General features: G+C 42.6%; 1 protein-coding gene across 2 annotated transcripts in view; it reads left to right on the top strand.

Annotated features, from left to right (window-relative positions):
* The window catches only part of numb (NUMB endocytic adaptor protein), a 46,864-nt gene extending 34,444 nt beyond the window's left edge, over window positions 1-12,420 (top strand). For both annotated transcript variants that reach the window (XM_085343467.1, XM_085343466.1), the window contains exons 4-11: window positions 4,302-4,334; window positions 5,102-5,176; window positions 6,352-6,492; window positions 6,698-6,902; window positions 7,708-8,007; window positions 8,125-8,268; window positions 9,348-9,479; window positions 10,156-12,420. In XM_085343467.1, the coding sequence (XP_085199593.1) occupies window positions 4,302-4,334; window positions 5,102-5,176; window positions 6,352-6,492; window positions 6,698-6,902; window positions 7,708-8,007; window positions 8,125-8,268; window positions 9,348-9,479; window positions 10,156-10,910 (1,785 nt within the window). In that variant the 3' untranslated portion in view covers window positions 10,911-12,420. The remainder of the gene's footprint in view (window positions 1-4,301; window positions 4,335-5,101; window positions 5,177-6,351; window positions 6,493-6,697; window positions 6,903-7,707; window positions 8,008-8,124; window positions 8,269-9,347; window positions 9,480-10,155) is intronic.
* Window positions 12,421-12,557: the final 137 nt, after the last annotated feature.

Genomic DNA, 12,557 nt, shown 5'->3' with positions numbered 1-12,557 from the left:
GATTCTCTGTAGTTGGGGCCAAACCTGAGTCGGCAGGTCTGCTGCTACAGTCGGCCTCTGTATGATCGAGAGGACGTCATGCGCAGACGTAAATTTGATTCCTTTGCCAGCAATGGTAATGAATCTCCCGCTCGACGTGTCTGCTGACAGCTTTTGGTTTCAGTTTGAGGTGACTCAGAATAATTGAGAATTCACACCCTGTTTCACTTGTTATCATTGCCTCTTCTTCTCACTATTGTGAAAAAGCGGCTTTTAGTCGAGCTCAACAAACTACTGAAGACTGCTTGAGCTGTGAGAACCCTTTCTTAGAACGATTATACAGAAAAACATGCTAGTTGAAATGCAAGACAAATAAGAGACTGTGCACTCACACGCAGTCTTACAGTTATATGTAAGGGTCTTTCTTCTCACTTTTGCATACTGACATTTTGTTATATTTTTAGAAAACACAACAGACATTCTACACGCTACTTGTGGAGGAAAATGTTTGACATGAAACATACGTGAGCACACATTTGCTTATATTTGGATGCAGCTGTTGACATTCGCTGCACAGCATGCACACTGAGATGGAGCTCATAGTGGGATAATGTGTACGCACACAGGGCGAAGTGCACCCAGAGGCAGAGCAGACAGACATGCTGCATGCCCTGCAGCACACTTGTTCTCTTAGTGTACAGAAAATGCACAAAGGTCGATTGCAGATACAACACACATCAGTGTCGTGCACACACTGGTGCTTGATGAGGTCACGTGGTTAACACGGAGCCCGAGGCCGCGAGCTCTTATTGAGTTACAGTCGTTTTAACAAGGCCGACAAAATGGAGCCAACTCAAGAGGAGAGGCGGGTGTTTCTGCCTCCCGTCCTCCTGCAGGCTGCGACTGTCTGACCCTCCTCAGCCTAATGACATTTCCTCCCCTGTCTCCTCCGCTGCTGCTCGCCCTCGCTTTCCTCACTGGCCAAAAGCCTTATGTGTAAATGGCCAGATGCACGGCTTCATTGATCTGCAGGATCGGTATTTTACACCAACACTCTCAAAACTATGTATTTGCAAAACTATATTTTGGGAGTGTTTAGAAAAACCAAAACGTTTGTTTGTAGTTTAACTGCTGCCATTATATTCTTGCTAAATGTTGAGCTCTGGCCTAGATGTGGCACTTTACCTGTGCCCTGAATGGCTTGTCTTACAGGAAATGCCGGAAAACAATCTGCCACTGGCTTGAGAACTGCTAATGTGTTCCAACATAGTGCCTGTCCTTCCCAGTGGCAGGGATGCAGATCTGTTTCCCCTCTTCCTCATTGTAGTGCCGCCGTCTTGAGGTGCACATTGTTGTTGTGTTCCTTAGGGTTGTCCCATAGATTTTACATAGTGATACTAAGTCTTCACAGTTAAAAAATTCATAATGCAGGAGGATTATTATTCTGGCATTAACATTCATCACTGGAGCTCAAAGCAGTGGAGCAGCAAACAGAAATGAGTCTTGCTGTACTGTGTCAGTCTGCCCCTCATTTCCATCATTCTTCTTCCATTTCAGTCAGTAGATGAGAGTAGGTTTGTAGTGTTTGTAGCCTGCCGTACTGTGACCCCGTGATGCAGCATACGAAGTGTGCATTTTGCTGAGAAAATGAGGTTGGAGTGAAAGGTTCTTAATGGATGGTTTGAAACGCAGCCCGTGATGCCAGGACAAGTCTGCGTAAACAGCCTTGCAGAGAGCAGCCCCCTGATGCCAATGATCCACGTCAAAGTTAAGGTTGTCAGAGGAGACCAGGGCGACCCTTTAAACAAAAATACAATTAGCGAGGCCCTGATACATCCAAGTTCATCCTCACTGATGCTTTAATAAGCAGACTGTTGCCAGGCAACAAATACAGTCCCTACCATTGGAGAGACATGCGAGTTAATATTGCTCTATTTCCAGAAACTAATAACTAAATTGGTCAGAAACCAGGCTCCACACCTGTAGGCACTTAATATCTGCTCCTGGTCGATGAGGGGAGGCTGTTTTCTGAAAGTCAGCTAACTGCAGCCACGTTACCAATACAGTCAGCCAACATCGGCACAAAGTCTTGAAACGGACAAAAACCAATGACAACAAGCTGATGTGCCGTGAGAAATAACTGCAGAGAAAGAAATGTGTTTAGATGCCCTTGTATGTGCACTGTGCTTGAGGGTGTATGTTGGTGGTCCAGCCTTTCAGCCGGTGTGTGTGATTGCAAGTGTGACAGCCACAGCTCTGAGGCGACGCCGCTGCATTCCCAGCAGCCTTTGGGACGATAATAAGAGTTTTCTCACAGCTTTTTGACCCGTGACTCACATGGGAGGAGGTGGGGCAGAGGCGAGTGGAGAAGAAAGCTGCACTGCACCACCATCAACCTCCACGCTGCCTTTTTTTTTTTTTTTTTTTTTTTTTTTTTGGTTCCTGTCATCGTGACATCACTTCCTGTCGTTGTTGGCCAGCAGCCTGGGGATTTGAAGTGTATTCTGAGTGAATGTTTTTGCTGTTACTCAGGAGATGATAGTGCGTTGGCGTGTTACCTCTGTGCAGACTGGGTGAGGCACTCCACGAGGAACTGCTGACACATTTAGAAGACCTAGTTGCATTTGGGCATGAACGCCCAGTAGCCTGAGGATGTATCATTGACGGTGGACCTAAAACAATTAAAATATGTGCTTTCTGTGATGCAAACTTTTAAAGTACTTCCTGTGCTAGCCTCCCCCACTATTAATATTCTGGTCTCGGTGCCATTTTTTTTTTTTTTTTTTTTTTTTTTTTAAACCACAAACCTGATCTCATGAAGGAAAAAATAAGTAAATAAGCCACATATCATCAATAATAATCCACTGTCCAGGATTAAGAGCATGCTGTCTTGCATTAGAGATTTCTTTCATCCTTGTGACAAATATTGTAAGGTGTGAGCTGTTGCAGAAAGCAGCAGCTTGACCGATGTTGCACAAGCTGTGCAATACGTTGTTACACATCCTGTTGGTGGCTACCGTTGTTTTGAGGGCAAAATGACTTTAAACCACCAGTTGGGTGTGACAATGAAAGGTTGTAACTGTAGGCAGTAGTTAAAATACTCAATGTTCAACGTATTATTATTTTTTATCTACAGCGATCATGTTGGCTACACAGCTTTGTTTTATTTTTTTGTCTTGTTGGAATCACCTTCATCTATTTAAAAACTACCCTTTCTGCTCACAAAACTCCTCCGATTCACTTTAGTTCCATCTCACTTCACACATTGAATACTTGAATGTTGTGTTACCTTTTTGTTGGTGCTTTTTTTTGTCTTTTTAAGCAGGTTTTTAATGCAGAGAAATGCCTCGAAATCCTCCTCCCTCCACATTCCTCTTAACCCTTTAGAGATTTTTTCCCCCTAACCATAGCATACTAATACTAACTTTGCAGGCTTTGCTATCATCAGCATGTCTGTGTGGTTCTCTCAAACATAAATGTAAAACACTCTCACAATCACACACACACACACACACACATACCCTAACAATCGCTTAGCTCATTCCAAATGAATCTCCAGTTCTGGTTAACATGTTAAATCATGCATTAACATGGCGCTTGGAGTGCCGTCTCCACCATGGCTGTGTAACAGGAGCGGAGTGGTACTCCTTTTCAGAGCTTACGGGGAGGCGAGGAACTCTTGGGGAGTGGGTGAAAGAAGAGGGAGGGTGGGGTGGCTAAGACTAGGCCAGGTCTGGTTTGGTTTTTTTGATGTGGTTGTGGAAGCCTAAACATGACTCCAGACTCAGGCTGACCATTGAACAGTCACAGGTTTGACTCAGAGGTCAAACTGCTGTCAGTGGGAATTTGTTTCTGTCTGCTGAACAACAATGCAAAGTGTCTCGATCCGGGAATCGGAGGGAAAAAGAACGAAAAGGGATTCAGGAATTTCACGTCCACAGACAGAAACCTAATGATCTGCCATCTTTATCACCTCTGTTCAGACGGCTCTGTACGTTTTCCTGGGTGGTTTTTCTGCCTGTGGAGGTCTTGCTTTCAGGGGTATTCTTGCTTCCATTGTGGTGTTACTAACAGTAATCATCAAACACATCATCGAAACATCTCTCTCATTGTGGAATCACATGGAGCTACTTGATCCATTCCCTCACCCACTCACTCTCACACATAACCCAGCTTCACCAAAAATAAACCAAATCCAATCCTTTACTTTCGGCTCCCGACAATTTTTAGACTTCCTAGGTAACATTTTCATGCCTTGTTCCTCCTTCCACCTCCTCCGCCCTTCTCACCCACCCTCCCCTTTTTACCATATCCACTTCCAGGACAGGAAATTCTTCAAAGGATTCTTTTCAAAAGTAAGTTATTGCTTTGTGTGTCTGAGTGTGTTTCTCTTTATTATTAGCATCATCATTATTATTATTATTTTTCTTCCTCTCACACTTCACCCTTTGATCACATCTGAAGGCTGGAAGAAAACACACAAACACACGCGTTCATAATACAGGGGGAATCTGTCTGGGGAGAGACAAACGTAATGATGCATGTGGCTGTGAGCAGGTGGGGCGGTTTAGGCTGGGGCAGGGCACTTTTCTGTTGTGTGTTTGTGTGTGTGTGGTATTAACATGCGTGACTCTCTCCCTTCAGCTCTTCTTCCTTGAACCAAGAATAGAACAATGAACAGTTTTTTTGTGAATGAACATTTCCTGTGAATGAACATTTCCTTGTTTATTGTTGTTGTTCTAACCAATGGGGTTCACTGTCTCATATCGACTTCTTTGCTTTAAATTTGGGTCCTACGGTGTGACACCCCCCCCCCCCTCCAAAAAAAAAGAAAAAAGAAAAAGCAAGAAAAAAAAAAAAAAGCAACAACTCCTGACTTGTCTTCTCTTTTGTCTTTTTACCTGCTGGTTTCTATGTATTTACAGGTGTGTGTGTGTGTGTGTGTGTGTGTGTGTGTGTGTGTGTGTGTGTGTTGACTGATATATATATTTTTTTCTTCCTTACCCCTCTATGAGAAGGTTCCAAGGAATAACACAAAGGGAAGTAATCTTGAGGCATGTGGAAAGATTGAAAAAGTTTCCTTGTTTCTTAACTTATTCCATCCCTGTCGTGTGTTTTCCAGGCTGGGAAGAAGCCTGTGCGAGCTGTGTTGTGGGTGTCGGCAGATGGTCTTCGTGTTGTAGACGACAAAACAAAGGTAATGAGTCCCTCCGGTCGCCTGTCGCACCTTGATCAAAAGGAAAGAACAGTCGGAGGAATTACGAGTAGCTTTAGCAGCTGTAAAGGTGGAAGCTGCTGAGCTTCAGCAGTGAATAAGATAAGCTACTACAATTGTAGCCTAGTGACCTCCAAAAGGCAGATCACTGGAAATATGTACTTAGTGCACCTGTAGATAAGATTCAGGTAAACAGGGTCATATTACAGGTTCCACTGACACCTGCTGGAAGTAACTGGTACTGCATGCATCAGTTTGTTGCCAGACAACAGCCTCAGACTGCCAGTGCTGATGGTCTTTTGTGGTTTCTGTGGAGATTATAACATGGAAAAGAAAATACATTTTTCCCATCTATTTTTCTTTGTGCCATTGATTACTAATAAACCCTTTGCTAGCAATTTCATGCAGGTGAGCACAGAATGTAGTTTAAGATAAGTTTAAGTTAAATGCACCATGCATGTGTTAGGTGAGTTAACTATGCACTGCATGTAACTTGACTAATTTTGGTTTTCATAACATTTTTCTAGCTAACAATTTACTTCTTGGGGATAATTGTTAAAGAATGCTACCAAGCTGGTTTTTAAATATTTTAAATGAGAAATAATGAAGGAGTAGAACATTTCCTTTTGTGGAAAATGACTAATTTGTGAGAAAGTACTGCTAAGAAGTTCTGCATCTACTGTACTACCCCTGTTGATCTTGTCTTTTCTATAATTGTATTGCCATTTGTCTAGATTATGCTTTATTAGAATTAATTTATTAACTGTGGCAAGCTTCCTTCCAAGCGTCCTTCTGAAGCTGGATGTAATTAGTTCCATCTTTTTGGGCTCGTTTTCATTCAGTTATTATTTACTGTGAACATTTTCAGCCCATGTTTTCAAATGGTAACAGAGTGTCTTAACTACAGGTGTTTATTTATATAGCACCAAAGCAGCAACAATATTAAATACAAAGCACCTTGCATGCAGACTAGAGCAGCCATTTATCAAACCACTAACCTTCCGATTATTAGATGACCTGCTCTACCCCCTGAGCTACAGACACTCCAGTTTTGGAAAATTTGGAGTGGCTGAGAGAATCTTGATGATCAGAAAACCTCCTTTGAGCAATAAAATCACGGCATCAAAAAATAATAAGGTTGTGTGTGTTTTTTGCAGGACCTGATTCTGGACCAGACAATAGAGAAGGTGTCATTCTGCGCTCCAGACAGGAATTTTGAGCGGGCATTCTCTTACATCTGCAGGGATGGCACCACACGACGCTGGATCTGCCATTGTTTTATGGCCATTAAAGACTCAGTAGGGACTCCTTTTTGTAACTGCAGTTCTATTTTCCTGATTCATAATCACTGACAGTGAACATTAAAAATGTTGGAGTTCATATTCAGAGGTGTACGATTAACCTTTTTTTTTTTAAAAGACCGTCATATCCCTGAATCACTTAGGTTAGATGGCCGTTTTGATATCACACACTTCAGTGTGCTTTTTGAATTGTTTCTCTCAGGGAGAGCGTCTCAGTCACGCTGTGGGTTGTGCGTTCGCTGCTTGCCTGGAACGAAAACAGAAACGGGAAAAGGAGTGTGGGGTCACGGCAACCTTTGACACTAACCGAACCACTTTCACCCGCGAGGGCTCCTTTCGTGTTACTACAGCAACAGAAGCAGCAGAGCGGGAAGAAGTCATGAGGCAGCTACAAGATGCTAAAAAAGGTCTGTATCTAGTTGTGTTTTTCCCCGTCCTCAGGATTAGATCGACCGGTTTGTCTTCCACACAATTTAAAAAAAGGTTTAATAGTTTATTGACTTTTTAAAAGTTTATGATTATATTTTAAATGAGATGTATGATAAACCAGCACAGCTCGAATCAGCATATAGTAGTTTGATGCTGCTTTACATAACCTCTTTCTTTTACAAAGCCATGGCAGCAGATTAGCGGCTCCTTAAAATGCCTTAAATGTACAATAGCTAATATATAACCATTCATTTGAAAGTTTCCCCCTCGCACCAGTCTCAGATTTGTAATTTGACTCAGAAGGTCGCTGTAAAGCACCCAAAAAAAAAGAAAACATCAAAAGAAGATGGAAGGATAGGCAACTATTCCCCCCCTCCCCGCCCACCACCCCTGCCCACCCAACCAGCAATCTGAGCCATGGTCTTAGTAACCTTCATCACTGACTCTATATTCTACTTTCAAGCTCTTTTGTGCCTTTCCCTTGTTGCATATATTCCTCTTGTATGTTATTTATTCTTGCTGTCCTACTATGTACATTTTTATTACATTTACATTTGATGTACAATGACAATAAAAGGCTTTTCTATTCTATTCTAAGATGTTCTCAGACCCCTACACCTGCCATTCTCTGTGAGGGGGTGTAGTGTTGCACAGTGAATTACAGATGTAGATATGATTAAAAAGCATGACTGATTAAATCGGCACATGTCACAAGCTTTAATTTGTTTGTGATTTCTTACCACTGCAGAGGCCTGTTGTCTAAATGTTGCGCATCTCTTACAGCAGAGACAGAAGTGAAGGTTGCTGGGAACTCTGCAGCAAGTGTGACAAACTCGTCAGTCCACCAGACGGGCGGTTCACCGTCCCCCTCATCGTCCCCGCCTCTTTCAGTGCCCATGCTGGGACCTCAGGCGATACCCCGCAGACACGCACCAGTTGAGATTCTCCACAGGCAGAGCTCCTTCAGAGGCTTCCCGGCACTTAGTCAGAAGACATCTCCCTTCAAACGACAGCAGTCACTGCGCATGAATGACCTGCCCTCCACTATGCAGCGCAAATCTGACTTCCCCATGAAAAACACAGGTGAGTCCAACTGTTACTGCCCTTGCAAATATGCACAATAAAATACTTCTACCATGTTCTTATAGCATATAAGCTTATGCTGACCTTTACCTCTTTTCTAATGTGCACCTCCTCCAGTCCTTGAGTTAGAAGGAGAAGGTGACAGCATCAGTTCACTGTGTACTCAGATCGCCACGGCCTTCAGTGGACCGCCAGAGGATCCCTTCTCTTCAGCGCCGATGCCTAAACCGGCTTCATCCCCACAGTCTCCTGTAGCACCGGGTAAAAACCTGTAAAACTTTCCGATCAGCTGTGTGTACTGTGAGAAGATCTGAATGAATCTGCATTTAAATAAATAAATAAATAAAATAAAAAAAGTAGTAGAGAAATAACTTTGCTGTTTACTGGTAAAAGGTTATATTTAGTTAGATCCTGTTGCAAGTTAAAGATTATTTTTAATACTAAACACACAATTAAGTGAAAACAGATAAGATGCTTAAAGTGGACCTATTATGTTTGTTTCATTTTTTAAATTAAATAATTTTTATTATTTGACTATACTAGAGTAGCTCTGTATGATTCACAGCTCAAAATAATTGTTATGTATCAAACCATTTTAGCTCTTTTCCGCTTCCTTTTAATCTAAATGTATTCTAATTGGATGCCTCTTGTAATCAGAAGGGTTGATCAGCAAGCGAGCAGAGCTGTGCGACTGAGAAGGCCTTATTAGGGATGGTCAACAAGGCATTTTCAACTTGTTGATGCTGCTCACTGGATGTTTTATATTTTTGGACCATTCTCTGTAAACCCTAGAGATGGTCATGTAGAAAAATGTCAGTAGATCAGCAGTTTCTGAAATGCTCAGACCAGTCTGTCTGGCACCAACAGCCATGCCAGGTTCAGTCACTGAACTCTGTCATCATATGACAAAACATAAGAAAAAGTATAATAGGTCCACTTTAACTATTTGTTTTTTATGGTTTAGCTCAATCAGCTGGTGATTTTGCATTTGCCAACTCAGGGAAATATAGAAGCACACACTAAAACCCTGGTTATTCACTTTTATGATCAGTGTTGTTTATTTCTCACAGTTTGGCTGAATTTCCCTGTAATTCTGCTCTGTAGAAGTTCAGCCAGCTTCCAATAACTTGATGAATGTGTTGCTTGCAGTTTAAATTTGCAGTTGGAGAATGTGTGGCTGCTCATATTTTCTCATAACTTAGTGAATAACATTTATTTTGCGTGCAGTTTATGCCTCATTAGACTGCTAATTAAATGCAGAGTAACATTGTGCATGTCCAATGGACATCATCCATTGCACAGGCTTGCTTGTACTAGCTTCTGTCTCTTATTTGCTTTAGTGAATGGCACAACTCCTGCCTTCCCTGCTGCCACTACTGCTAACCCCTCAGTTCTCCCCCCTGCTCTGCCCGCTCGAGAAACTAACCCATGGGCTAAAAGCCCTGCAGGTGCAACGGCCTCAGCACGGACAGGTAAGCAGCTCATCAAAGGGTTTGGATTGAGAGTTAAAATTCAATATAATTCTTATAAGATCAGTGTAATGTGATGAGCAGTTTTTTCTAGTTAAACTGAATATGTGGGAAGAAGACAAGATTTGATCAAACCATTCAAATTTGTATGGCTTGCTTAAAAGGTGGTGTGGATTACTACAGATTAGCACATAGTAGGATCTGTCTTCTCTAAGGAAGAAGTGATTTTTATTAGAGTAGTCCCTAAAACATCTTGTCTTGCTATAGAACTGCTCTCCTAAATAGTACAACCCAGCAACTAAAGGTCAGATGTGGGGTAAGTTAGCAGCCCCCGGTTATTTAAAGCAGATACAGGTGAGGTATCCAAATCTTTTGTAGCACTTTAGAGCAAGAGAACAGGGTGGGATTATGATAAATAAAGATTTTAAAAATCAGACTAAGAATGAATGCATTCATGGATCATTTAACTCAAGGATTAAACTTGGAAAAAGTGTTTTTCTTTCAGGTCTTTAAAAGGTTCTCGTTCATTCTTGCTCACAGATATCAGTAGCACGATCAACTTTTATTTTGCCTGATACTCTTTTTGCCTGCCTTTGCTTCTGTTTCACTGTTGCAGTGTCTCGTGTTTTTTCCGGTTAAATGTTGGGTCGAGACTCATTCTTGTACTTTCTGCTGACAGGAGGTGACTGGTCAGCTCCTACTCCAGTGATCGTAGTGCCCCCCACGTCTTCTCCAGCTATTTCCTCCCACAAACGCACACCTTCAGAAGCAGACCGGTGGTTAGAAGAAGTTTCCAAATCTGTCCGAGCCCCGCAGCCCAATCCAATCCTGGCAACTGCCTCGCCTCCTCCCCAGCCGTTCGTTGCCCCTGTGCCGATGCCCGTGGCTTCTGTACCTTCTGGTCCCCCAGTGGCTTTTTTGCCCTCTATACCCCCTCCTGTGCCCATGTTGCCCCCTCGCCAGCCTGCCTTCCACGCTCAGGCTCCAGCCTCCCACCCGATGGCTAATGGGCTGCCGTTTCCTCAGCCCAGCGTTCCTGTGTTTGGCATCACTCCTTCACAGATGGTGGCTAATGTGTTTGGCTCAGCCACACAACCCCAGCCGTTTCCCGGCCCGGTCTCCACGACGCCCCAGCATGACGCTCAGCCTGTCAGTAACATCAGCCCATTCATCAAGCCTCCGCAGTCCACCACGGCAATCCCCGCTCCCCAGCAGCCATCCAGTGACAGTGTGACCTTTAACGGGGCGGACAGCTGGGCTGCACCATCTCGAATCGCTCCATCCTCCCCATCTACACAGCCTCCCCCGCAGCAGGAAGATGCCTTTGAGGCCCAGTGGGCAGCCCTGGAGGGCCGCTCACGCCAACACACCACACCCTCCCCCACAAATCCCTTCTCTACTGAGCTACAAAAAACCTTTGAGATCCAGCTCTGAACACTAAGATTGAAGTTAGAAAGAACTGGACGTTAAAGACTTGGATTGGTTGAATTGACTAATTGACTAGAGCTCAGAATGTTGTTCTGCCTCTCTCGCTCTGTTTTAGTGGAAAATCTCAGTGGCGGCAGGGGGAGGGGGTGAAGCCTGTAGAGAACAGCAGGCAAATCAGAAGGGAGCAGAACCCTGCGTGACATTGAGAGAAGAAGGCAAAAAACAAAAATGAAAAACAGGGTGTATCCCCCTTCTCCCCCTCCCTGAGGCATTTCATTGGCATTGTCTGTATTATTTTGTTTCTGCTGTGGAGCGCAAGGTCGTCATAACTCTGTGGAATATCTGTGCCGAGCCACTCCCCGCAGCTCCTCCACCTTCCCCAGGTGTGGCAGCTTCCTTCACTACCCCAGGCGTGGCAGCTCCCTTTCACAAAGTCCAGTTCCTAGCGCCCCCTGTTGGCATGACAGAGGAATGCAGCAGTACTGAGAGAACTCAGCTTCCAGAATCTTAAGAATAGAGCGAGACGATGCCAAAATCTTTATTTTTATGCATTAAGTATATTTTAAATAGCTTTGGAATCTAACAGAAGAGTTGTAAGTAATCTTGCCAAAGGCACAGGCTAGCTACAATGAATCGAGTTTATGTTTGTGTATACAAGAAATGATCGTATATATTATACAAAAAATATATATCTATAAAGAATCTATACTGTACACAAAGCTCACGGCAGTGCTAATTTTTGATGTGATGTAAAGAGATTTTGTGAAGGGACAGCTGCTTTACTTTTGTGTTTATTTGTTTTATTTTTGAAGACAAGTCTCTTTATTGCCATCTGTTGCATCCCGTGATTGATTGTTGCTGCAATGATACCCTATTTACAGTGAGATGCTTTACATCCAATGTGGACCTAGCGATGGTGGTGGTGCCCGACTGGTTGCCTCTCTTACCTGTGCTCAGTTTTTGACAGTTTAACTTCTTCTTCTGTCTTTATTGTCATTATTTTTATTTTCATTTTGTGTGGTAACTATCTTGTTTGTTTTTATTTAACACTGTAGGATGTGTCATCTTGTTTTTAATCCACCTCTTTATTTTTTTTTAAGTTTTAAGTTGGTAATTTTAGGGGTTTTTTTTGTTTTGTTTTTTTCTTTTTAAAAAAAGTTTTTTATGCACAAGCACTAAAGTAGATGATTCGACATCACCTCCCAGGTGACCTCAATCGCCGGCGGTTTGTCAGTTGTGGTACTGTAGGATCTGAGAAGCTGCATGCTGACTTACCCTGACCTCCGTTAGACGGCTGTTGTTCTGACGGGCAGCAGAAAAATGCAGGGAGATATTAATGGTTTCTCTCACTGTCTGATTTTTTTTTTTCTCTCTGTCATGTTTTATTTTTTTAAATCAAACCTGTGAATATGATCTATTCTCTGATCTATTTTTCCATTTTGTAATTATTTCATTACTTCGTTCCACTTCTTTGGAAAAATACTGAAGCTAAAAGATTGAATAAATTTATGGTGGTAGAGGAAAAAGTGGTGTGTGTTCTTGATTATAAGCAATATACACTATGTGAGAAATCTCTTAACACGAATGACTAATTATGAACTTCTTAAATAATTAAGTGAAATTATATTCATAGATTTATTTAAAAAGAAAAAG

Source organism: Diplotaxodon limnothrissa, linkage group LG19 (genome assembly GCF_057381915.1).
Source record: "Diplotaxodon limnothrissa isolate DT_005_m linkage group LG19, D_limnothrissa_male_GT1.1, whole genome shotgun sequence".
Classification (NCBI taxonomy): domain Eukaryota; kingdom Metazoa; phylum Chordata; class Actinopteri; order Cichliformes; family Cichlidae; genus Diplotaxodon; species Diplotaxodon limnothrissa.
The sequence above is the reverse complement of the archived record's forward strand: the minus strand, read 5'-3'. Positions and strand labels throughout refer to the sequence as shown.